This window comes from Poromitra crassiceps (assembly GCF_964638095.1).
Source record: "Poromitra crassiceps genome assembly, chromosome: 10".
Classification (NCBI taxonomy): Eukaryota; Metazoa; Chordata; class Actinopteri; order Beryciformes; family Melamphaidae; genus Poromitra; species Poromitra crassiceps.
Window position 1 is genome coordinate 2,543,648 of NC_139631.1, and position 27,086 is coordinate 2,570,733.

A 27,086-nucleotide genomic window follows, 5' to 3' on the forward strand; every position below is an offset into this window, starting at 1 on the left:
TACATCTACAAGAAATGTTGGGCTTGAGCGCCAGTTTAGTGCATCACAGCACCTGCAATGAGGCTAAAACACAAACGTGCTCAGGAATCTGTTCATGTACGTGTTAGAGGAACATCTGGACAGACAAACTGACGGATAGACGCATAATATTTGAGATACACAGATAAGTGTACTTTATTAAGGTGCTTTCAGCCCTGCTCCTCTGGACTAACAGCCCTGCTGGTTGTCATTGTAGCATGTAATCGTGTAATCAGGGACTGTACAATTGGGACGCCAGCTGAAAGCAATTATGTGCAATGCAGTTGGAAGAGATGAACATTGTGTTTTGTTTATTTATAAGCTTGCCATGTGTGGCAGGCTTCCATTGTATTTGTCTTAGCTTTTCAATTCCAGTGCGACAGGATAACAGACACGCATTAGATTGGTCATATTCCACATATGAACAGTGAGTCAGGATCAGGAAAGACCGCTTTCACCTTTAGTGCTGCTGATAGACGAGCTTCAGGACTCTCTCAAACTGGACCGACTGGTCTCCATAGAGACGTTCAGGGCGCTACGTGAAGATGCATCACATAGGGATTGCACCCGCTTTACGTAGCCCTCTTATTTGTCTCTACACATCTGTGATTTTCATGTGATTTCTATTGTTTTGATATGTACCGCAAGTTTGTAATTGTTGTAGACAGTATGCTGTAATCAGGGCGTCTTTGAAAGAGAGAGCTTGCTCTCTCAACGTTCCTCCCTGGATAAACAATGGTTACATACAAAATAAATGAGCTATCTGTGAGGAGAGAAAACCAGCAGGACTGTGGGTCCTGAGGACCAGGATTGAAGACCACTGTGGTCGGCACAAGCACCAAACAATATGGTAGAAAAATATTTAAAAAAATTGCAATATATGTCTGTGTACTTGCAGTATAACAATGTGATATGGTATAATAATAATAATAATAGTAATTAGTAGTAGTAGTAGTAGTAATAGCAGTATTATTACGACTATAATTATGTATTATGTACTGTATGTAATTAGCGGTATCCTGGGTGGGAGATAATAAGCTACAGTAGCACCGAGCAGTTACAAAATGCAGTTTGAATTCCAATAAAGAACTAAACAGCAGTTCCATAGCGGCTGTAAGCGAGGCGTGAGAGGAATGATTAGTTAAAGGGGGGAAATTGCTTGGTCATAGTGTGAGTGTGTAGAGCGCAGTGTGTCGAGTGACTGTTACGTTCCTCCAGTGTGTTAACGAAGCACTTCATATCCTAAGCTCATTATATCTGAACCATAAAGTGATTATGGACTCCAGTAAGGCATTGTTCTGCTGTTGACAGGATTAAAGATGACTTGAGAGAGAGAGAGAGAGTCAGTCAGTGCTGCCTCTCTCTCTCTCTCTCTCTCTCTCTCTCTCTCTCTCTCTCTCTCTCTCTCTCTCTCTCTCTCTCTCTGCATCAGTGTGTTTGCTTGCTCAGTATATGCCGGGGGGGAGGGGCTGCACGCTTGACTGTTTGCCAGCAGAGGCAAACCCTCCGTGTTCTCTGTCATACATTCATCTCCTGCCAATCTATCTTTGTATTGAGCTGTTTGTCTATCTGATATCTAACTTCTCCGCTTTTTTTTTTATCCTTGCTTTTCGGCAGCCCAAGGTATCTTTGTTTCGCTTGCTGTATTGTTGTTTTGAAAAATCCTTGAGACAATAGAGACCATAAGCGGAAGTTGTAGTTTTTAATTTTTTTTTGATCGATTCACATCTCTGCCATGGGGTGTAGTCCAAAATCCCTATGGAAAATATGAGTTGCCTTTTCAAAATTGCCCAAGGTAAGGGATGTGTTGAACGGATACCCATGAGACATAGGCCTATAAAAAGACTCCCAGCGTTAAAATACATTCACTAGCAGAAGCAGTTTAATATTGATTTATGCTAATGAAATGCTAATCGGGGAAATCAGACAATAGCGTTGCTTCAACCAAGGCTGAGCGACTTACTTTAACATACTTTGTCTCGTCCTGACTGTGTTGTACATTCAAATGATTATGTTTTTCATATGGAGTTGAATCGAATAATTGTTATTGTTCATATAGTATATATTATGTCAGACTTTGTCTCTCTATATTCTCTATATATTTCTCTCTCTCTCTCACACACACACACACACACACTTTAGCATCGTCTAAATGTCTAAAAAGCAGATTTTTTTAAATAACTGAACGCTGAACATCTTTCTAAACAAATCAGCCGTTTCACACAGTCTCTCCCCCTCTCTCTCTCTTTCTGCAGAAGAAGACAGGAGTGGTGAAGATGCAGCAGGAGAAGAAGGAGCGCTGGAAGGAGAAGAAGGCGGCGAAGCGTCAGAAGAAGGCTGAGGAGGAGGCTGTGGAGAAGAGGGGAGAGGAGGAGAACGTCCAGCCCGTCATCATGGACCCTCTGGAGAACGGCTTCCTCCACCACGCCCAGCGCGAGCAGGAGAGGATGACCGACAGGCTGCTGAAGAAGACCTACTCCAAGAAGAACAAAACGGTCTGTCTCTGCATTGTCTCTGTTGCATTTCACCTCGCTGTCAGAGCATCTCGCTCAGCAAGGCTTTCTGAGGCTGCGTTTGCACTTTTCTTTTGGGAGAGTGAACACCGCTTAAACCTAATTTTCTTTCTGATAGCCTCTGCCATTATGCTTTTTATGTGTCTGACAGCAGCTTCCCCTTCACTTTAGGGTAACAAAAAGTTTTTTTTAAAGCTGAATACTAGCTGATGTCAGGTGTGACTTACTTATTCCTGTGACAGGTGACTTTTTACCACTGTGCCGTGGTCATCAAAGGACACTGTATTCACACTGTACTGCATCACAGTGTATACAGTAGCGCTGGAGAAAAGCATTGTCCCTAAATCCTGTGTTCTTTATTGAGCAGCTCCTACTTAAAAGTCTCACCGAGTTATTTTATTGCTAAATGATTGTTGTTATTAACAAAGACACTGATGTGATGTTAAAGTTTGTGAGGCGACATGTTTTTTGGAGGGCTTATTTCCTGGCAGAGACGTCCTGTTCTCCCTGTGTGGCTGCCTGGCAGGTGATTGGCAGTAAGCAGAGCCTATTGTAATGCAAACACTCAGCGGGAGACGAGTGCTGATCCTGAACACCACTATTATCCCTTCATAAACATATTCATGTGTTACTGTGAGAGCTTAATCTTCACACTTTAACTGCACATTGTCACACAACTCCCGCAAACCTCTGAAATAACTTGCTGTGCAAATGTGCTGTGGACCTGAATCTGAATCTTCATTACGTTATGCCAGCATTGTCTTTTAGGTGATGTTACTATACTTATACGTTGACAACAGCACTGACTCTTCCTTTCAATTGTTCTTCTCCTCAGAAGAGACTTTTCTTGCTGTCGGCTTTCTTAATTTGTTGCGCAAGTGACATTTTTACAACAATGACTTTTAACACGTTGTCCGAAGTGATTTCATATAGTCACTTTCTGACGTGCATTTCATGCCGGCAGTGTTTTGTCTCGTTTTTGCATTAACAGTGACTTTTCACATATGGCTGCCTGCCAGCAGTGTATTTTCACGTATTGCTGGCTGCCAGCAGCTGTGACCTGCATCTGTGTTCACTACACCTGTTAATGGCGGTACCAGCCACTTTTCCTACGTTTGTATTAACCTGCGACTCGTACCGTCTCGGTGTCAATGGTGATTTTTTATTACATTGGTGTCAGCGGGGCTTTTCATATGTTGCTGTCAGTGTCTTTTCTCACCTCGGTGTTGAATGTGAAAGTGCTTTGGCCGTCACGCTCACTGTCTTGTTGTTTTGGATAGCGAGGCGCTGTGCTGCTGTGTGCGTGCTGAAATGAAAGCAGCATAGACAGAGTATTGTAATAATAACTGGGGGGGGGTTCTTGTGTACATTTAGGGGGGCCCTGCCCAGGTCATGGCAGTCAGAGTCAAGGCTATGAGATGCCTGTAGGTTAGGTTAGGCTGGAGATTAGCTGGATCAGTAGTTCTCAAATTGCGATCCGGAGACCCCCAGGGGCCCTTGACGGGGTTCCAGAGCTTTAATTTGATCCTTGTGTCAATTTAGGGGGTCCTTGACGTGAAACGTTTGTGAGCCACTGAGCTAGCTTGTTGTGTTGCTTGTTTTATATAAGTTGTTAGGGTCAACGCTAAGGGCTGCTAGGTAGAGTACTGTAGAATAGTTAGGTTGTTTGCCTTGCTCAAATCTGCTCTTGAGACTTGCCTACCTTCTTTCTTTCTCTCTCCTGCCATGCTTGTTCTACATGTATACAAGTTGTTCCGTTTCTGTTTATTGATTGTGTTTAGTTCAATCTAACTGGACTATTTTCTGCATGTGAATTAGGGCTATATAAATAAACTTAACTTACATGAAGGGGAGGCGTGTGTGACGGGTAAACACTGATGAGGACTAGCGCTACCGGAAATGTTTCTATTTTTGATCAATCAAAGCCGCCTCCAGGTGGACTTACCCCGGACAATATCGCTGCTAATCGTCTCAACGCCATTCTCCTTTCACCATCGCTACATGAGCGGTTTGCTCTTTGTCTTGTGCGTGTACCTCCCTCAGAGTGCTGCCAATATCCTCGGCACCAAGGACAGTGCTGCGCGGAGGCTAGTAGTGAGTCACGCTCTGGCACAGCGAGATAGCAGCCCCATGTATGTATTAACAGTTTGTTTAAATGTATTAACAGTCTGTTTAAATGGGAGGATGTTTTGATGCTGCTGTCCCGCCGCCAAGATCCACCATAGTGCTGTTGAGGATAACAGGGGGGGAAATGTAGTCAGGAAGTCCAACTAAATAATGAGGCTGTGTAGCCCCGGGGGCCCGGCCCAGCACGGACCACAATATCTCTCTCAGATCACATTTCCTTGGGAAGTTGGCACGGCTGGAAATGAGTCTGGCTGTGTTTTGTGCTTTTGTAAGAGCTTTGCAGTGTAAGTGTGTACGTGTGCAACCCTAGGCTAGAAAAAGCTTCAATTAGTAGATTACAAGCAACTACAGTAATAGTAAGCAGTAGGTCAGAGCCACAGCACCCAGATAATAGCAAACTCATCGTTACTGTCCGCTGAAGACCTGCTCACTTCAGTTTGGGTGATTTTCTCGTTTTCAAGCCCAAGAACAATGCTGTTTTTGTAAGAGCCTTCAATACAACGTTCTTACCCAACAGCAGCAAGTATCCCTGTGTGTGTCTGGCTGTCTGGCTGGCATGATGGAGAATTGCTAGGTAAAGAAATGTAAGCAAAAGGGAGAAAAGTAAGTAGTTCATCGAAGCAATCTTGACCCTGTAGCTTAAATGACTAAAATTCTATTCTATTTGTTTGCTGTTTTCATGCATCCAGAATTATCTTAATGCAGCTCAAATGAATCAAGTTGACAATATGCTCATGTGTGAATAAGTAGCTCCATATACGCTGTCTGTTTCTTTGGTATGTTTTTGTGCTTGCCTGGTGCATCTCGAAACAAGCCGTGCCCCGGGTGTGGATCAACAGCTAGTCATTATAGTGTCTCGCTGTTTGCCGGCTAAACCGCAGATCTGCAGAAAAGGCGTTTGAGGAATGCAAAACAGAACGCTTCTGTTCCTCGCTGATGTGCAGCTATTTCTGAGATAATACAGTGGGAGTTTGAGCAGGTTTCCAGGGCCCAAGGGGTCACGAGGGCCCAAGGGGTCACGAGGGCCCAAGGGGTCACGGAACCTAACTCAACACATCATGACCATGATTGTCAAGTCAAGAAAATCACAGTTATGGGGTCTTTATGCGACAGCTGCAAACGTCTGGCCTCTGGCAGGGATTCAAGATGTCATTCAAAGCGTTGGTGTTGAATGTCTTGCGAGAGGCTTTGGAGGCAGATCCTGTCTGTGGCTTCATGATACCGTGTGAGGCGAGGCGTTGTGAAAGTCCCCTCAGAAAGCACCTGGGCTCTGCCATCCATCCATCGATAGCAGGAGACACCGCATCCTGACCCACAGCTGGAGTGATCTGTAAAGCACTGTTGGCTGCCTCTCTCGCCCTGGTGTTTCCCTATCCTCCTCCCCCCCCTCCTGTTCTTACCTTGCCAAGCTCTTCCCGTTTCCCCCGCCTCGCGTCGGCTTGTTTTCTTTCATCTCTCTAACTCTGTGTTTGACTCGCTGTCTCTGTTCAAGACCCAGCGAGTAGAAGATGTCTTCTAATCTTATCTGGGGCGCTAAAGATCCCTCTGTAGCTCGCCGAGGAGTGAAAGACTCTCGGGCTTCTGACAGGCTTTCATAAAGAAGCATACTTGAAAGGCCCTTCTCTCTATAGTGTTGTGTTTAAAGCTGCGCTAGGCAAGAGCGCACGTCGCTGGTGCCCAGAGGGCAGCGAGAGGCAACTGTTTCAACTCTGTAACTTCAAAAACCAGAAACAATGTAGCTGCCTGGCATCAGTGAAGTGAATTTCAGTACGTAAAAACAGTCAAACAAAGTTTCAATTCGTCTCGTTGTGTGCGTGGAGAAGTGTGCGTACAGTACCAACCCAACAGTAGAACTTCACTTGATCAAATAAGGTGAATCTATAACGTCTCAATTTGTAGGGATGGAACTATTCTCTGTTAAAGCCCCACTTAGTGATTTAGGTTTGTTATATATATATACACAGACACATCACACAGACACTTTTCACCGGCCACCGCCATGTGGCCGCATGCATGTATTGTGGTGTTCGTGTGACAATAAAAGACGGGCTTGTCCGTTACGAGAGAGTTACGAGAGAGACATCTTGCCTTGTGCTGCAGCCTAGTCTGACTCAACAGAAGGTCCATTTCAGACTGAATTCTCCTCACCTTCTGCTATCTGCATGTTGTCGTTTTCAAAGTGTCCGTTGCTGGTAACAACAATAACCTCGGAGCTACTGTAGCAACATGCTGAAAATGGCAAGTTTGACAAAGATTTGGATTCGGCAATAAGGCAGGCCCGCTTGGACCAACTTGACAAAATAAACATTCTAAATTGACCCTAGCCTACTTCCTGTTGCAGTGTTTGCTAATGCAATAACTGACAAGAAATAACCTAGACTCCAAAATCTTCCCTAGCAACAGAATTCAAGTGAAATAGTCAATAGATATTACCTAGTGATTTTATTTTGAAGACACCGGAAGTGTTTTATCTGGCTGTTGTGGGCTTCACTGTGGTTGAGCTACGCGCACGTCCAGGGTGATTGTGATTGGTTTAACTAAATACAAACAAGACAGAGCATTCCCCCGCCCCTATACCGGAATGATAATGGGTTGAGCCAGACCTTTCTCCAGCGCTAGCACAGGGCTAAAGCTAAAAGAGATAGCTCTGGCTATGCAAGACTAAGTCCAGCCTAAATACTGTGTATATTCCTTCATGGTAGAATCTAGTTTCACACTGTCACACAGTCCCTGTACATTTTCAGCTCAGGGCTGACACTGTTATCCGGAGCCACTCACAACGAGTGCAGCAGCAGCAGCAGAAGAAGAAGCTTCATTTCGCATCATCATCGACAAGTCTGAAGGGTTCAAAGGTCGCGACCCTCAGTGCTGTCACGGTGTTCCCGCGAGTCTAGAGCGATCATGTAAGAGCAAAGTGCTAGAAGAAGAATTAGAATCAGAGCTAAAGGAGAGAGATCTAACTTTCCTGTGTTTTCCTTCCAACTCTGCCACAGAAAAGCCTCCTTGGCAGTGGCACAAACAGACTCACAGACCCATGTGGTTGTTTAGTATTCACACTTTTCCACGCTGGCAAGTGAGCTCCCGACACCAGCGCTCTCTTACAGACACGAGTGCAGGTTCTTTTCACGCAGCAAGCAGATGGATGTGTGTGACTTGTAGTGGCTGCGGTGGGAGACGGGCCACACAAAGCAGCCATCTGCACTGCAGAGCAGGTGTTGCTGTGTGTAAAGCCTGTGTACACTTCCTCCACGCTTTCATATCAAATAGAATCCAGAGGCTGATTCAAGGCTCTGTCGTTTTACTCCACGTCTGAGTAGGAGCTGGAATAGAGAGGCAAAGTGAAACGTCACTTCCTGCTTTTCTCCCTGTACCAAGCGGTGAAAAAAATATGAATGGCGGCGAACGGAGGATAACGTTACTTTTTTGATCCCGTTTGAATTGTGCCACGGGATGCCAACGGTCATTTTGTCCATTTAAAACATAACTTTGCATGTCAAGAAAGTCGCAGTTTGTCGCCAAACTGTTGCACTAGAAGTTATAAATCAGAAAGACTACATACACTGTCGCCTAAGTGAGGTCACTTTCTCTACCAGCAAAGCTGAAGACCGGCGACATGCCACGAGCTTCCACAAGCTATGTAGTTTTAAACTAACCCCTACATTTCAGTTTGACGGCAAACTGCGACTCTCTTGACATGCAAAGTTATGTTTTAAATTGACAAAATTAACGTTGGCACCCCGTGGCACAATTCAAACGGGATCAAAAAAGTAATGTTATTCTCCGTTCACTGCCATTCATATTTATTTCAGAGCTGGTACAGGGAGAAAGCAGGAAGTGACGTTTCACTTTGGCTCTGTATAGCGAGCTGGGTTTTGATGTTTCTGGTGCTCAGACGCAGTGCAGTGCGCCTGACAGCTTTTTTTGACCTTATGACGTCATGGTGTCGATACACTCCACTATACTAACGGGGTCATGTGTTCAATATGACCCCTGTATACTTTACCAGAGCCTCCACTCAAGTGACCAACAGAGGTGCACTTAGCTGCAGCTTTTCTTCCTCTGTCCTTGATCTTGCCCTGCTCCTCTCTCTCCTGCTCACTCTCTCGCTCTCTCTCTCTCTCGCTCGCTCTCCAGTCAAAAGCGGTGTCCCTAGGAGGGTATGTCACACACTGTGAATCTGCAGGCGCGGTGATGTGTCAGGCTCCTCGAGGCACCCTGGGGTGCCAGAGTCTCGCCGGAGGACAGGCGCTGTGCTGCCGGAGCAGAGTTCCTCTCAGAGGGGGGGAGGTGGGGACCGGGACTGACTCGATCCAATTACAAGCCCCGTCAAGGCCTCAGGAGTGGTCGTGTGTGTGTGTGTGTGTGTGTGTGTGTGTGTGTGTGTGTGTGTGTGTGTGTGTGTGTGTGTGTGTGTGTGTGTGTGTGTGTGCGTGCACACCAAGGTCGCCTTCTAGTCTCCTCCTCTCAGTCACACTCTGTCAGGAGCCATTTCTCCAGCGGTCACACATGTGTGTGGGCTGGACCTGAATTAACTGATCCAGGTTGTGTTGATATTTTTGGATGAGAACACTGCCAATAGCCAATAGTTTTTGTGCTGATATTCAGTTATCTGCTATGTTCACTATTTTCACACCAAATATGTCCCCCAAAAAGGGAAAATGGAAAAGCCTCTGAAACAGCATTTAGACACAAAAATTCTTCATTGAAATCAATAGTAATGATAATTGTTAATTGTTTGTTTAAATGATGAACAGTAAAAGTTTCCTGTAAGCCCATGTGGGCTGGGCTTCATTCGAAGCATGACACTTAAATAAAGAAAATCAATCAATCAATCAGTAATGAAATTAATTTAGGTGGGTTGAAAACTCCTTAAGGGATATTTCACCCAAAAATGTATATTCAATCTTTATCCACTCACGTTCAGGGTCAGTCGAAATTCCAAAAACAAAGCGAAATAGTCCAGGCCATTGATTCCCAAAGGGTGGGTCGCGGCCCACTGGTGGGTCGTTAATGCGCTGCAGGTCAAATGGCTGTAGTAGCGGGCTGAGTTTTAAGCCAAGTTGTTCCTGGTATCCTATGAAACTAGAAGACCTAAGGCATCCATAGACATCAACCATGTCATGTTAACTTTTCGGGAAGGGTGCAACCTTTTGGCAAGGGACTAACTATTTCTAAGGGGTCCGTTGACCTCTCACCTCAAGATATCTGAACGAAAATGGGTTCTATGGGTACCCACGAGTCTCCCCTTTACAGACAAGGTAGCATTGTTCACAGCCTTGGCAGGTATGCATTTACATAAAAAAAAAATGTTTTTAATTTTTAATTTTTCAAATTAATTTGAATCAAAAAACATGATCAGAACCAATCAAACAAAGCAATGGGATTTAAACTGTGTTATTCTTCATTTAACAGTAATGTCAAATATCTGTCCATGGAGACATTTATGTAAATAAACTAAAAATAACTTGTTGTTGCTCATCACAGTTTGTCTCAATAAATATATCTCCTCTGTGTTATGAACACAAATAGGCCTACTTCTGGGGGAAGAAAATGTTGGCAATCGGGCTTTTGGGTATTTTGGCTCAATTTTTGTATGTGGGTGGATTATTAATTTGCGCTGCATTGCCGTATGCCCACATCCACATGTCCTGTTTATGAAATACTAAAAATAGAGAAATACATCATCTTAGTCTGGTGTGTTGATCAGAGTTGTGATTAAAGGGTTGGCTAGAGTTTCACATTTCAAAGTGGGCCGCGGCGTTCTGAAGTGTATTCCAGGTAATTCCATCTCAGCATTTTAGAAGTTCTTTTTACGACTGCAAAAACGCTCAGGTCACGCACACCTGTTGGCACATTCCAGAACAAAGCATATTCGTGGGAGAAAGTATAGGAGATAATGAGGTCAACATGAGACGTCGGGGAATCCGCAATCTTTTCCCAATTTAATATGAAATCAATCTACATCAAATTCATCATATCTGATCTCTTCCTTTGAATAAAAGGCCAACATCCGTAAACAGATCCAGCGGTCTAACCCTGTCCTGCATTGTTTAGTTTGCCTTTCATCTGCACCAGGAGTGCTGTTATCTCCAGCAGGAGATATCAGAGGAGCAGCTGGAGAACGCAGGACGTGCAGGGAGCACCAACACGCCTTCGACCTTCACCATGCTTCAGTGGGGGTCATGAATAACACATAATGCTGACTCGGCCAAGCAGCACAGCGCACACACGCACACACACACATACACATACACACACACACACACATGCACGCACGCACGCACACACAGACACACACACACACACACACACCATTAGTACTGCTCTCCACTTACGGATGCACGATGATATCGGCACGTCATCGGTATCGGCCGATAAAGGCACATTTGTGCTGATAAAATGACGCTTTATGGCCAGATGCTCCATGCTTGAGTGAATCCTTAACCAAATACTTAACCAAGTCCTTACAGTTTTGCTTGAAAGAACATTATATTAAAATTAACGGTTGTATAGTTACTGTCCACCCCTCCTCCCTCTCCCCATAACAATGTCATATAACAGAACATCTCCGAACACGTCACTCTATTATTCAAACCCCCACCTCCCCCACCTCCTGCAGGCCAACCCCCCACCTCCTGCAGGCCAACCCCCCACCTCCTGCAGGTTAACTCCCCACCTCCTGCCCCCACCTCTGCAGGTTAACTCCCCACCTCCTGCAGGCTAACTCCCCACCCTCCTGCAGGCTAACTCCCCACCCTCCTGCAGGCTAACTCCCCACCTCCTGCAGGCTAACTCCCCACCTCCTGCAGGCTAACTCCCCACCTCTGCAGGTTAACTCCCCACCTCCTGCAGGCTAACTCCCCACCCTCCTGCAGGCTAACTCCCCACCCTCCTGCAGGCTAACTCCCCACCTCCTGCAGGCTAACTCCCCACCTCCTGCAGGCTAACTCCCCACCTCTGCAGGTTAACTCCCCACCTCCTGCAGGCTAACTCCCCACCCTCCTGCAGGCTAACTCCCCACCCTCCTGCAGGCTAACTCCCCACCTCCTGCAGGCTAACTCCCCACCTCCTGCAGGCTAACTCCCCACCTCCTGCAGGTTAACTCCCCACCTCCTGCCCCCACCTCTGCAGGTTAACTCCCCACCTCCTGCAGGCTAACTCCCCACCCTCCTGCAGGCTAACTCCCCACCTCCTGCAGGCTAACTCCCCACCCTCCTGCAGGCTAACTCCCCACCTCCTGCAGGCTAACTCCCCACCCTCCTGCAGGCTAACTCCCCACCTCCTGCAGGCCAACCCCCCACCTCCTGCAGGTTAACTCCCCACCTCCTGCCCCCACCTCTGCAGGTTAACTCCCCACCTCCTGCAGGCTAACTCCCCACCTCCTGCAGGCTAACTCCCCACCCTCCTGCAGGCTAACTCCCCACCTCCTGCAGGCTAACTCCCCACCTCCTGCAGGCTAACTCCCCACCTCCTGCAGGCCAACCCCCCACCTCCTGCAGGCTAACTCCCCACCCTCCTGCAGGCTAACTCCCCACCTCCTGCAGGCTAACTCCCCACCCTCCTGCAGGCTAACTCCCCACCTCCTGCAGGCCAACCCCCCACCTCCTGCAGGTTAACTCCCCACCTCCTGCCCCCACCTCTGCAGGTTAACTCCCCACCTCCTGCAGGCTAACTCCCCACCTCCTGCAGGCTAACTCCCCACCTCCTGCAGGTTAACTCCCCACCTCCTGCCCCCACCTCTGCAGGTTAACTCCCCACCTCCTGCAGGTTAGCTCCCCACCCCCTGCCCCCACCTCTGCAGGTTAACTCCCCACCTCCTGCAGGCTAACTCCCCACCCACCTGCAGACTAACTCCCCACCCTCCTGCAGGCTAACTCCCCACCCTCCTGCAGGCTAACTCCCCACCCTCCTGCAGGCTAAATCCCCACCTCCTGCCCCCACCTCTGCAGGTTAACTCCCCACCTCCTGCCCCCACCTCTGCAGGTTAACTCCCCACCTCCTGCAGGCTAACTCCCCACCTCCTGCAGGCCAACCCCCCACCTCCTGCAGGCCAACCCCCCACCTCCCTCACCTCCTGCAGGCTAACCGCTCACTATCAGCCCAGCCAGCGGACACCAAGCCCGGCGTGCTGCTCGCCCCTGTCAGAGCTTCAGGATTACTTCCCCCCGGCTGCATATATATATATATCTCTCTAGGTGTGTGTTTATAAGCACTAAGCCGGCCGGAGACAGATCAGATTAGCTGGGGCATTAACAGTGTGGAGGTGCACAGTTCACGGGCGCGCCGTGAGGCACGACAGCACCACGGCACATCGCCGCTGGCCGGCTGGTAACAGGCGGGCGATCGGGTTGAGCGATAGCGGTGTTCCCGGGTGTTATCGGGGGAGCAGCGACCCTGAGCGCTAGCATCTCAGCTCAGGAGAGGCCCGACAGACGGTATCTCCAGACTCCAACCCGGGAGTCTGTGAGGCGTAGTAAATTTTTCCTGTATCTATGTCTACAAGAGGCATCAAGACCGCTTCAGAAGCATGAAAACATGTAGCACATGTAGCACTACATACTGTATGGGATTTGGGGATTTTGGAGGCCAGAACCAATACTACCGTAATAGTTTTGTAGTGAAGCTGCAGCCAATAGTTTGTGCTGATATACAGCAACAGTATTCAATTCTCTTCTTGTCCTCTGAAACCACATTTAGAGCACCACCAACCCTTTGAAAGCTAGACTAATCAATTACTGGGTGAGTAGCTCCTTAAGGCAGAGTGAGTCGTCAATATACACTTTCTTTTTCTTCTTCTTATTTAAGCTATTATAGAGCCCAGATTGCTTAATTTACTTGTTTTAACTCGGAGGGGGGGCGGGAGTATTACCAAATAACCATGAAGTTAATATTTATTACATTATGTCGTGTTATTTACATAATGCGTAGTGTTATTACATGATGCATTGTTACAAAGCTTAACATGTGAAATTGTTGATGTGATTATGGGGTTGAAAAAGCTGCTGGTGTGGTGATGGGAAAGAGCACTCTTGTCACTCAGGTTAACCCTGTGATTTAACAAGGACTATTATTAGATGTGTGGATAATGACATGCGCTGAATAAGTGTCTGCAGGCAAATTGGTGTGTGTGTGTGTGTGTGTGTGTGTGTGTGTGTGTGTGTGTGTGTGTGCAGAGGCGGGGCAGTAAGACAGATGAGTGGAGGAACAGGGCTTGTAACAGACCTTGACAGATGAATTAGCAGGCTGTGTGTAACAGGAACATGTATGCAGGATCACACGGCGGATAATTGCCTTTAACACATCAAAGACAACCTGGCAGATGAACACCTGCCTCCCTCTGTAAGGGAGCAGGGAGGGCTAAATCACAATGTGAAGAGTTTCACTCAGAAACAGACATATACAATTATTTGAACATATGTGATATACACTCTGACAAAATGTTGCTGTCTTAGTTGCCTTGCCTACAAATTACTGACATTTGAATAAACCCTTTGGGGCCGAAACCCTAGGCTCGCCCGCTGCGCGGGCTTGCCGCACACAGCTCGGCCGCAGCACGGCCTCTCCCACAGTACGGCTGCTGCGTGGCCTCGCGTGCTCTATTGGCATGTGCAGCGCACAATCGCCTGCTCTATTGGCAGCTCGGCTGCTGCGCGGCCTCGCCTGCGCTATTAGCATGCGCAGTGCACAATTGCCCAACTTCGCATCACTGATGACATCACTATGCCTATGACATCACCAGTGCCTATGACATCATCAGTGATGTCATAAGATTATTTTGGTCAATAATGATGTCACTGATGACATCACTGAGATATCACATCACATCACATAGATATTGTAACATCATGAGTGGGACAAAAATTGAAACAGATATTGCCCATGAAACAGAGCCCACTTACTCCCTTTTATATACTGTATGTATGTAAGGCTGTGATCAGTGAGCAGTGAACTTATTTTAATTTTGTTTTCAAAATAGACACATTATATTGCTAAAGGGAAAATCCCTTTAGATTAAGTTTACAATGTTAGATCACAGAAGTGCATATTATTTTGAATAAAAAAGTACATGATAATAGGGGATTTGACTATGAGTAGGTCCTGCCTTGTGTTGCACTCATAAGGTGCCAGAGGACAGTAGAGCTAGTTGTCAAACCTCAAATAATATTTGCAAATATATCTTGGCATTTGTTTTCAAATGCTTGGAGATGGGTGGGGTTTGCCTCACTTGATCATAATGATTTACCAGAAAGATTCAAACAGGTGACCTTCCACAACCCAATATCTTAAATTTGACCATTTCCATGCCAAAAAAAGGAGAATTGTATCCTTATCAGGATGACAAGACCAAACCAAATCCAGGATAATTATAACAAAATGTTGCATTAGAATCAGTTCAGGTTAAGGACCTCCCATAGATAATCAGTGTGGTGTTAATAAGTTATACACTAAATAGCTACAGTGTAACAAACAGCATCGGATCCATGACATTGGATGTGGATGAAACTGACTGGACCAGATCAGATTTGTCAATAAAAGGCCGATCCACCTCTCTCATCTCTCCACTTCCTCAGGACGATGTTCCTGCATGAAGAAGTGTTTTTCACTTTCCTAAATGCCCTCTATTCTCAGCTCAGCAGACGGCCTGACCACACTAGATTTAGTGTGAGCAGCCAAACTCGTCCCCATGGGTTTCCACTGGGGCCGGCGGTATTGACTTTACACAGGCTGCCAGGGGAGGAGGGCTGCTGGGAGAGGATGAGGGAACAGTCCCACCGGTGTTGAAATGGAGGTGTGTGTGTGTGTGGGAGGGGATGGGTGGTGGTGGTGGTGGTGGGTGGAAGGATTTCATGAGCGCCGGTCCAGTTCCCGAGGGGGGGGACGGGCTTTGAGTTCAACTACTGGATGATCCGAATCCGAACAGGTTCCAAATGGTCGGATTTGGGAGAGTCGATAAGCTCCGAGGTAGACTCAGTTCTCAGTCTCTATCCGCGTCGCTCAACTCGAGAGACTGAGAACTTTCTGCCAGCTTTCCTTGTTAAAACTGTGTGGAAACGATTTGAGAGTTTAAAGAAAACCTGCGTCGCAGAACAAATCCACAGTCTTTAGGGCGGCTCTTCGTGCAAAAGGGGCGGTGACATGCACAAGTCGTGTGTTTGTAAACGGATAAAACGGAATCAAATAATGTAGAAATGTTACAAAGTGATTCACTGTATCTCCAGTTTGTTTCACTTCGGAGGATAATGGGGGGAGAGCGTCATTTCCGCTGCCATTCAAACTACTATTTTAGACAAGAAGTTCCCAGATTGGTAGGCGGAGATCTCCAATCGTCTGCAGGATGAGACTAGCTCCGAGGTGGCAGCTATTCCTATATGACGTGCATGTCAAAATGGAAAAGATAGATATGTATTGCAGATAGATGATTCTCAGCGTTCCTACGGCCTTTCAAGGCCTTGAAAGTTTTTTTTAAATAGACATGGGTCATTGAAAGTCCTTGAATTTATATATTTTGTACAAAAAGAAATTTCTTTTGATTTTTTTTTTACTTAACATTAGTAAATATGCTACATTCCGCTGTCTGCATGTGTGTCTCCCGCCATCTGTGCATCCTTGCGCATCCTTTGATTTACTGCATACGGTTGACGTCACCGCTTCATTCACAGGCCGGAACAAAAATGACAACCAGTTTGACACAGACATCACAGACATACTGTAACACGTGGAGGAGATCGCCAATCTCCTCGTTGATGGCAGTGGCGTGCCGTCCATTAGGCGAACTAGGCAAATGCTAGGGGCGCTTGAGGCATGATAATAGGCCTACTATTATTTTACAATAGTAGACAAAAAATAAGCACAACAACGTCTTAAGTCTTTAAATAATAGTGAAATCATTTTTCTAATTCTGGCTTTCTGGCTGCCTGGGCTGCAGCACTTTCACCATGGTCCCTAATCCATACCACCCCACCCCCTGCGTGGCCACACCCCCTTCTACCTGCTCGGAGCTTTTTCCCAGAGTGGGGGAAGGCCCGAGCTGGAAGGTGGGTGCTGAGGGTGCTGCAGCACCCCCTGGTGGCAAGAAATGGGATTTTTGAAATGTTGGATTTGGCTGTCTTGTGTTTATACCACCAACAAAATGCATTAAAAAACAGTTTATGCTTCCCAGCTCTAATCTTATTTCATACGCACTCTCTTCAAAAGTGTTTGATTTTCATCATAATCTGGTTTTCCATAATAATAATAATAATAAGTTCAGTGTTTATGCCTGTGTTGCTGTCTGTTGTGTAAAACGACTAAAGGGAGAGCAGGTGCTTACATGAAAGTGAGTGAGAAAAGGAGAAGATACTGAATAATGACATCACAACAGTATAATCCTTAATGTTAATTTAAAATTAAATATTCTTCTAAATATGGATGAAAGTCCAAAAAACGTCAAATTTTCTTCGCCGCTGCCCTTGCGGGCAGCACCAAGAGTCCCTTCATTACAGCACCCCCTACCTAAAAGTACTTCCAGCGCCACTGGGGAAGAGCGATTCTGAGCCTGCACTGCAGTGGTGGAATTAGCTGCGATATAATTTTTTTTTATATTTTCTTTGGGGAAGGGGGGGCACCAGCAAAAATCTTGCCTAGGGCACCAACTTGGTCAGGCACGCCACTGGTTGATGGTGTCATTTGTCGATAGGTAAGCATCAGTATTACATTTAGACGGTTTTTGGAAAGTTCCTTGTGGCTGCTTTAAGAAGGTGTGGGAACCCTGAATACTGAATTAATTCACAAACACTTCCACCCACATGGGAGCGATCGCTTCCAAGCGGAACACAAGCAGAACACCGGTGGAATGAGCTTATCAGTTACTTACTGAACTGCAGTCTCCAGGAAGACTTTCGCCCTCTCAGGAGTTCCCACGTCTCCTCCTCTTCTCTCTGCTCTCCTCGCCAAGAACCATTATCTCCTCACTCCCCAAGGCTACAGCTGCAGCCTCCCAAAGCCCTCAGAGAAGAGGAGAGAGAGAGAGAGCCTCCCAAGCCCTCAGACAAGAGGAGAGAGAGAGAGAGAGAGAGAGAGAGCCTCCCAAGCCCTCAGACAAGAGGAGAGAGAGAGAGAGAGAGAGAGAGAGCCTCCCAAGCCCTCAGACAAGACGAGAGAGAGAGAGAGAGAGCCTCCCAAGCCCTCAGACAAGAGGAGAGAGAGAGAGAGAGCCTCCCAAGCCCTCAGACAAGAGGAGAGAGAGAGAGAGAGAGAGAGAGCCTCCCAAGCCCTCAGACAAGACGAGAGAGAGAGAGAGAGAGAGCCTCCCAAGCCCTCAGACAAGAGGAGAGAGAGAGAGAGAGCCTCCCAAGCCCTCAGACAAGAGGAGAGAGAGAGAGAGAGAGAGAGCCTCCCAAGCCCTCAGACAAGAGGAGAGAGAGAGAGAGAGAGAGAGCCTCCCAAGCCCTCAGACAAGAGGAGAGAGAGAGAGCCTCCCAAGCCCTCAGACAAGAGGAGAGAGAGAGAGAGAGAGAGCCTCCCAAGCCCTCAGACAAGAGGAGAGAGAGAGAGAGAGAGAGCCTCCCAAGCCCTCAGACAAGAGGAGAGAGAGAGAGAGAGAGAGAGAGAGAGAGAGCCTCCCAAGCCCTCAGACAAGAGGAGAGAGAGAGAGAGAGAGAGAGAGAGCCTCCCAAGCCCTCAGACAAGAGGAGAGAGAGAGAGAGAGAGAGAGAGAGAGAGCCTCCCAAGCCCTCAGACAAGAGGAGAGAGAGAGAGAGAGAGAGAGCCTCCCAAGCCCTCAGACAAGAGGAGAGAGAGAGAGAGAGAGAGAGAGAGAGCCTCCCAAGCCCTCAGACAAGAGGAGAGAGAGAGAGAGAGAGAGAGAGAGCCTCCCAAGCCCTCAGACAAGAGGAGAGAGAGAGAGAGAGAGAGAGAGAGCCTCCCAAGCCCTCAGACAAGAGGAGAGAGAGGGATAGAGAGAGAGAGAGCCTCCCAAGCCCTCAGACAAGACGAGAGAGAGAGGGATAGAGAGAGAGAGAGAGGGAAATATATATAGAGAGAGAGAGCCTCCCAACCCCTCAGACAAAAGGAGACCAGTAGAACGAGGGAGGGAGGGAGGGAGAGAGAGAGAGAGAGAGGGAAATATAGAGGGAGGTGAAAGAGAAATACAAAGAACGCCCAAAACCCAGACAACCTGTGCACCCGCTGTGCTTAGCCAGGTGAATTGCATGGGACGGGGCACCGTGATTAATGTCACACCATGTAAGGTGCTTGGCTGGGTCGCCTACCACTCATGCACACACACACACACACACGCACACACACACACACACACACACACACACACACACACACACACACACACACACGCGTGCATGCACACTCATGCACGCATGCACGCACACACACACACACACACACACACACACACACACACACACACACACACACACTTGTGCACACCCTCATGCACACACACAGTCACACACACACACTCACATGCACACACATCCCATCACTTTTAACAAGCCACAGTCATTGAGATACAGTGGGTAAGAGATTTTGAACGTTTTGTTTTTTGTTTGTTTTTACCATTTTGAATGTTGCAGCTACATGAAGACACTGTGTATTGAATGCAGTCATTAGGTGTTAGAGTCAGGAGGAGTCAATTTGTCAGTTCAACATTACCTCTGTGCGCTCTGCCGGCTGCCTCCTTGTGATTACTTTCTTTTTTTGTACCTAATTTATTCAGGCGGGACCTCCCAGGCTCCATCAGACTCCAGCCCTGCATCTGCGGGAGACCGTGTAGCTATAGCAACAGATATATTGCCCCTGGTAGATGTTTAACTAGAGCAGACGGCAGGGAGAGACATTTTATTACACACCGCGTGCTTTATGATTTACAATATCACGGCGGTTTATATTACAGTAATGTTTAGGGAGCAGTTCAGAAATCTGTGCTCCAGGCAATCTCGGGTGTCTGGGGTCATATTTCGGCAGGGTAGCGCTGCGAGTGTGTGAGAGCCGGCAAGTCAAGTCAGGTCGGATTTATTAGAAAGCGCTTTTCCCGCAAAGACTCATCACAGAGGGCTTTGCAGGGCACCCGAGTGCGTCAACACAGATGGAAACCAGAAGATCACACGTTTTAAGGTTGTGGAGGTTGTGTGTGTGTGTGTGTGTGTGTGTGTTTCGTTGTAAACACACACTCTCGTCGAGCTCAATTTAAACCGAAAAGCCCTCGTCTTCTTACTGTAAGTGTTACAGGAAGTGCGCCGTGTCACCCTTAACCTCAGAAGCCTTTAGCAGACACTGAACAGCACAGTTCAGCGGAACAGAGAACAAAGTGTTAGAAATGAGGTCGCTGGGCCCGGGTTCTCACATTCTGCTGCCTCTCATCTGGGGGTTAGCCCGATGTAGCTCGGTTTAGCTAAATATCACATATCAGCTAAGTCAGTACTGACAGCGACAAGAGAACAGCTTGCTGTTATTTATTCTGATATCAGCTCGTCAGGCCTGACAGTCCGACGGGTATCTAGCCTGCTTGATATCTAGTCGTGTCGAGACGAGAGTGTGGTCGGGAGGAGAGAAGAGCGTAGTGAGGCAGACGTGGCTGCGGTGATGTGTGCTGTCTGCAGCACGCTACAAACAGGCAAGTGGTCTGACTGAGGAGGTCATTCTCCGGGATTGGTACAAACTGTCCCACAACCAAAAGTAGCTATGCAAATCCTATATGTTTACTAAAATCATTCTATTATCCATTCGAAACACAAATAATATTTGAGATAGCCGTAAACGTAATAACTCTGACTTAATAAATCTAACATTGAACCAATTTTTGGAGAATGACCCATCGATGTGCGAGCGTGTGTTTTTAGAAAGAGCCGTGCGAGACTGTGTTTGTGGACTTGTTGGGGATTCTCCTGGTGAGATATCTTGTAATGTGTGATGCTGTCACAGCTCAGTCAGATAGTGTGAAAACCAAAATGACTCGACTTCTGATTAGACAGACAGTTGTGTAGTGAGAAAGGAACAGAGACCGGTGACTCAGGAGGATCTTGTAGTCTGTACGTGCCATAACTGACTTCAGCCATGGTATCTATCACTGCTCATGTTGTCCCTAACATGGTAGAAACATGACAGAATAACTTTCAGGTTAAATTCAGGAGGGCGTGCGTCTTCACTCATCAATCAGACTCCGTAACATGTAGGAATATGAATGGGATATTCTATAAACAGCTCATGTAAACACCTTAATCGAAATATTGTCTTAGCGGTATTTAGATTAAGATCGATCGTGGGATTATAGCAGCCCAGTAGTCAATGATAAAGCGCAGTAGGAGTGTTACTTTGAAGGCCGTATCAGTGATGTGTCCCAGAGTTGCAGAGGTGTGTGGATTTCCCTGCCTGAAGGAGCTGCCAACCCCCGACAAGAATTCCATTTGTCTGAGTTTCAGCATAGAGTTTGAGTGTCTCACGGTCTGATTCACAGGCTTTTACACTCTGCCAAGACGACAAATCTGGGGGAACTCACCGAATTCCTTTCTGCCATGAGCACGTCACAACGTCACATTCGGGGAGATTTGGAATATCAGCACAAAATCCCCTCTGTTGGCGGCATGGGGCCTTCACAAAATCACATATTGGTGGAGGTGAGGGTGACTCGGGTTTCCTGGTCCCTGTCGTGTCCGGAGGCTGGCAGCCGCCTTGCTGCGCGGTGCCGTGTTACACGGGAAGCTGTAGGGACGCGGGGGGGGATCTGCTGTCTGTAAGGGAGAATAGAAAGCGAGTGGCAGTGCTGAGCCCTCTCTGAAAAGAGAGCCCTCCTCTGGCTGTGAGAGGCCTTTTGTCCGAGGCCCGTCTGTTTTGACAGGGACCACAAGAGGTAAGACAATAGAAGGGCCAGCCTTTTGATCCCGCTACACACCTAGAGCGGGCTGGCCCCGCTCCGCCGCACAATTGTTTCCGTATCGTCGTTTTGCAAATGCCTCATTCTCTCCTTTCTGCAGTTGTATCAATTTGTTTTAGTTAATTAGCCCCTCAATTAGCACCTATTTAATTGGATTCCATTTAATCGTTGCTTGGCTTGAAGAATGTGTTTTCGCATGTGTGTTCATCTTGTGGGTGCAGGGCTGTATTACTGAACGGGCATACCGGGCGAGTGCCAGGGGCCCGAGAGCTCAGGGGGAGCATGAGCTAGAGTCTCTTCGCAGGCCGCCACAGGCCGCCTGCGAAGAGACTAACTGATGGGGCCCCTGAGCTCACTTTGCAGCTGAGACTCTAGCTTATGGGCCCCTGAGCTCACTTTGCAGCTGAGACTCTAGCTTATGGGCCCCTGAGCTCACTTCGCAGCTGAGACTCTAGCTTATGGGCCCCTGAGCTCACTTCGCAGCTGAGACTCTAGCTTATGGGCCCCCTGAGCTCACTTCGCAGCTGAGACTCTAGCTTATGGGCCCCTGAGCTCACTTCGCAGCTGAGACTCTAGCTTATGGGCCCCCTGAGCTCACTTCGCAGCTGAGACTCTAGCTTATGGGCCCCCTGAGCTCACTTCGCAGGCGGCCTGCGAAGAGACTCTAGCTCAGGGGTGCCCAAATTCTTTCCCATGAAGGGCCAAAACTCAATCTGGGTGGAGGGCCGAGGGCCAAAAATAAACGTTGTGGAATTACATTAAAATGTATTGTGTTTTATAGAAAATTAACATTCTAAATCTAAAATAACATTTCAATATAATAATCTACTTTTTATCTGTTTGGTAATTGTAATAATTTGCAATTGGTTATATATATTTAAAAAAAAACATCTGCATTTGTGGGGAGCTTAAACATTTAATCAGTAAACACTAGGGGTGTCACGATACACTCAGTTCACGATACGATACGTATCACGATACTGGGTTCACGATAACGATACGATACGATACGATTTTAACAATATTTTTTTAAACTTGAATAATGACAATATATGACTGGAAAAGTAGTATTTTATTTGAAATGCACAAATACAAAACATGCTGTTGTGGGAAATTGTTATTACAATAACAACTAGAAAAAACATGAGATTGGAGATAAGGCTTATCTTGAAATAGAATGAGTTACACCGTCACTTAGATTTACTTTGAACTAAAAGGTTTCTCAGCAGTATAAATTCTCATTATGCATCTTCAGTTTTTCTTCAAACTCAAACAACAAGACTTTTCTTAATCTATTTTTTATGCATCTTCAGTTTTTCCTGTCAAGTAAACAGTTTTGCCAGAAACTCAATTGAATGGTTTCTCTCCTGTATAACTTCTCATGTGTCTCTTCAGAGACTTGTTCAACTGAACTACTTTCCACACATTGAACTTCAACAAACAAAGACGTTTCTTAGTCTATTTTTTGAAAAAAAAAAAAAAAAAAAAAAATTTGCGATATGAGATTTCATCTCAACGATACATATCGTGACGTTTTACTATCGCGAAATTTCGTGGGACGATATATTGTGACACCCCTAGTAAACACCCAGTTAAAAACAGTTGTATTTTCCACCTTTGTAATCAAGAGAGAAATTTGATTTATTCACAACTTGAAAAATCCTCAAGGTACTTTGAAAATCAGCTTTATTGTTCATCTTTTGTAAACAATTTGCCATGACAATTTGCAGGGATGCAATCTCAGGAGTGAACACAGTATATCTGCAGCCACATTCAGACACTGTTTCACAAAGTCACCACATGAAAAAGCTGTCCACCCTTTGCAATCAGTGCAGATATCTGATAACTTGCCCGAGTTGCATTCTGGATAAAAAAAAATCGGGGGGCAAAAAAAAAAAAAAAATTCTTTTTTTTTCTTCAGTCTAAAAGTCTCCAAGCCGGGCCGTTTAGCCGATAGAGTGACCCTGCAAGTTAGGTGGGTTTTTACACGACGGCTCTGCATGTCACAGCGATATAAATCTTGGCGGTGGTCCAAGGCGTGATTTTCCCGCCTTGCTTCTCTTCCTCCTGAGTTGCCGCCCCCTTTTCCAGTGTGAGTCAGTAGGTACATTTAAATGTTTACTAAATATGAGTGATATGTAAAGTGTCTATTTTAAATATGTTTATTGTAGCAGAAACTGTAGTAAAGTAACGTTAGCGTACTGTATGTTATAGGTTAAGCTCCATCTCGTGTGTGTGTGTGTGTGTGTCTGTTTTTTGCCATTTGCGTGCGCCCTGATGCATATCACCTTGTGTCTGTATAGCCATGCATGTGTGTATTTTATCTGTTGTATACAGGTATGTATGTATGTACAGTATGTGTGTGTACATATGGTGTATGTGCCCCTGTGTATTTGTGCATGTTGCCCTATGTATGTATGTACATTATGTATATCCTGAAGTATTGTTCATCATCCTGTGCGTGTGTGTGTGTGTGTGTGTGTGTGTGTGTGTGTGTGTGTGTGAGATTGTGTGTGTGTTTGTGTGTGTATGCGTGCACGTGCGTGTGTGTATGTGTGTGTGTGTGTTCTCCTTGTATAAATACATGTGTGCCTCCCCGTGTGGCTTTGATGAAGTGCTCACCTACTTGGCAGCGTCTGGATGTTTTAAGTGTGTCTAAGTGTCGTCTTTGCCACTTTAGCCCACTAGGGTCACCGCGTTAATGGGATCTGCACAGGCCTCTGCCCCTGCTTTCCTAGCCCTGTCTCTACGGGCAGGGGTGTGTGTGTGTGTGTGTGTGTGTGTGTGTGTGTGTGTGTGTGTGTGTGTGTGTGTGTGTGTGTGTGTGTGTGTGTGTGTGTGTGTGTGTGTGTGTGTGTGTGTGTGTGTGTGTGTGTGTGTGTGTGTGTGTGTGTCTGTCTGCGGGGTGGTGTGTGTGTGTGAGGGGGGGATGGACTGGCAAAACTGGACATTAACTCGTACAGATTAAATGGGATTAGTGATTAGTGGTGTCACTGAAACAGATGTGATCTTTTCAGCCACAGCTTTTCCTGTGCAGCTCAGCTCACTGTGGAGAGCCTCGCTTTTTAGTGTGATGCAACACTGGCCCCTGCTGCATGTGAGCATCATTGCACCCACAGGCGAGGGGAGGCGGCTGGATTACACTGTGTTAACCCTTTACCAGGCAGCATCGCGGCATCCATTGGGGGTCACTGTTCCCATTTGAAAAACATGGAAGGAGGCCTCTCCTCTCCTCTCCTCTCCTCTCCTCTCCTCTCCTCTCCTCTCCTCTCCTCTCCTCTCCTCTCTGCTCTCCTCTCCTCTCCTCTCCTCTCCTCTGCTCTCCTTCTCCCCTCCCCTCCTCTCCTCTCCCCTCCCCTCCTCTCCTCTCCCCTCCTCCCCTCTCCCCTCCTCCCCTCTCCTCTCCTCTCCTCTCCTCCCCTCTCCTCCCCTCTCCTCTCCCCTCCTCCCCTCTCCTCTCCTCCCCTCTCCTCCCCTCTCCTCTCCCCTCCTCCCCTCCCCTCTCCTCTCCCCTCCTCCCCCTCTCCTCTCCTCTCCTCCCCTCTCCTCCCCTCTCCTCTCCCCTCCTCTCCTCTCCTCTCCCCTCCTCTCCTCTCTGCCATCTTGCCTGCCTGATGCGTGGTGTCTTGGGGGCGGCGGCGGCTTCCTTGCAGGTGCCATCAGCATGCGTGCTTCCTGCAGTGTCTTGTAATGGATGCTTAATGTGGCTGCAAAATGTTGCCATGAAAACATGGCCGTCGCCCCCCGGTGGAGATAATAATGAAACGCTGCTGCCTGGAACACGGAGGGTCGCGTGTGCGCCGGGCGCCATCGCTCATATTAGCTCATTAAAACTGAGAGCGCCGCCGCCATTCAAGGTCAAACGTATTGGTGTCAGTCACCAAGCTCCTCGCGTCGAGCACGATTAGAATAACGCCAATGAAAGAATGCGAAAGGAGAGTGCTTTAAATGGGTATGTGTATTTATAATGTGCTGACTGAGAATGAGTTTGTCTGTGTTGTGTGCTGCGTGTGTGTGTGTGCGTGTCTGTGTGTGCGTGCTGTGTGTGTGTGCGACTGTGCATGTGCGTGTGCGTGTGTGTGTGTGTGTGTCTCAACGGCTTGTGATTTAGGGGGATGTTGTGCAGGCTTATATGCCTTGGAGGGAGTAGCATGTGTTTGCTGCCTTTGCTTCTTTAAAGGCCATTCACACAGTAGCAATTGAAGCGAGGGCTGTAATTGTGTTTTCATGTACTATAGATCCTGTCATTAGGCCCCGGGGTCTGTAGGCAGTTATATGATGACAGCTGACAAGGGGGGCGCGGCCCCGAGAATCAGAGCTCCTTTGGGAGAGAGAGAGAGAGAGAGAGAGAGAGGGGGGGGAGGGGGGCGGGGGGACGACCACACGCACAAAAGCCACATTCACTTCCTGGACTGTCCCCAGAGCTCCGAGCTGGAGTGTGTATGCAAAGTGATGTGGGAGAGGCCATTTGCAAAACAAAGGGAGGGGGAGGGAGGAGGGAGAAAGATTGGTCGTGCACAATAGAGCATGTACGCCCCGGGGGAGGGGGGGCGGGGCTGAAGTGGCAGACCGGGGGCAGTGGCACGCCCCCAAAGGACATATGGGTGTGAAGTGCCTAATAATGTTCACTCATGACGTCAGGGGTACACCTAGTAGGAGCCAGGGTATTATTATGACTTCTATTATACTGTACACCATTATTAGACTGCTTGATTTTTGTTTGATTTTGATTTTTGCAAGTCAGTGTCAGCATTAGGCCTGCACGATATGAGGAAAATCTGCGATGTGCGATAACATTGTTCGATATATCGATGACGATACGACTTGCGATAAATAAACAAATATTAAAGTATGCATATTAGCTATACAGTTCCTATGTCTTTCTGCTTTAATGCTAACATAGACCCCAAACATAGCCTATGCCCACTGAATAAAGAAATGAAATACACACTGACTCTAGCTGAAACTACACAGCGTGTTTGGGCTTTGGCACAGGGGCGGAGCGCACTGTTCCAAGGGAAAGGTGTACGCTGGATTTACAACACAAGACAAAATGATCAGATGCTGAGTGGGAATGCATGACGCATGTAAATAAAACCACTTTTGTTATTCATTGCGTTTCAGGCAGTCTTTGCGATGTGTTTATTGCGCATGTTCATATTGCGATGACGATGAAAATACAATTAATTGTGCAGCCCTAGTCAGCATCTCTAAAACATTGAGCCAAGGACTTGTCTTAACTGTCCTCTGTGTGTAAGAGTCGCTGTCAAAGATAGATAGATTGTGCATTTTGGAATGAGACGATGTCCTCGTTGACCCAGAGGACTCAGAATCAAAAGAGTTTTTCAAGATTATTTGTGATCTGAGCTTTATTAGGTGCCACAGAGTCATGATGAAAGTGAGTGGAGGACATGTGACTGAGGCCAGAATGGAGCCTGTGACGCTGAGACAAACCGGTTGGCGGTGCCTCCTCCTCACGGCCCTCATTTGCTCATGTCTGAGCGGGGCAGCGAGCCGTGAGCGCGGGGTTACGCATCCGAATTAGCCTCGGTCGCCCCCTC

The 27,086-nt window shown here is 47.1% G+C and overlaps 1 protein-coding gene across 6 annotated transcripts in view; it reads left to right on the top strand.

Annotated features, from left to right (window-relative positions):
- fbrsl1 (fibrosin-like 1) overlaps nt 1–27,086 on the top strand; it is a 420,341-nt gene that overhangs the window by 126,540 nt on the left and 266,715 nt on the right. For all 6 annotated transcript variants that reach the window (XM_083644557.1, XM_083644556.1, XM_083644560.1 and 3 more), the window contains exon 2: nt 2,274–2,513. In XM_083644557.1, the coding sequence (XP_083500683.1) occupies nt 2,274–2,513 (240 nt within the window). The remainder of the gene's footprint in view (nt 1–2,273; nt 2,514–27,086) is intronic.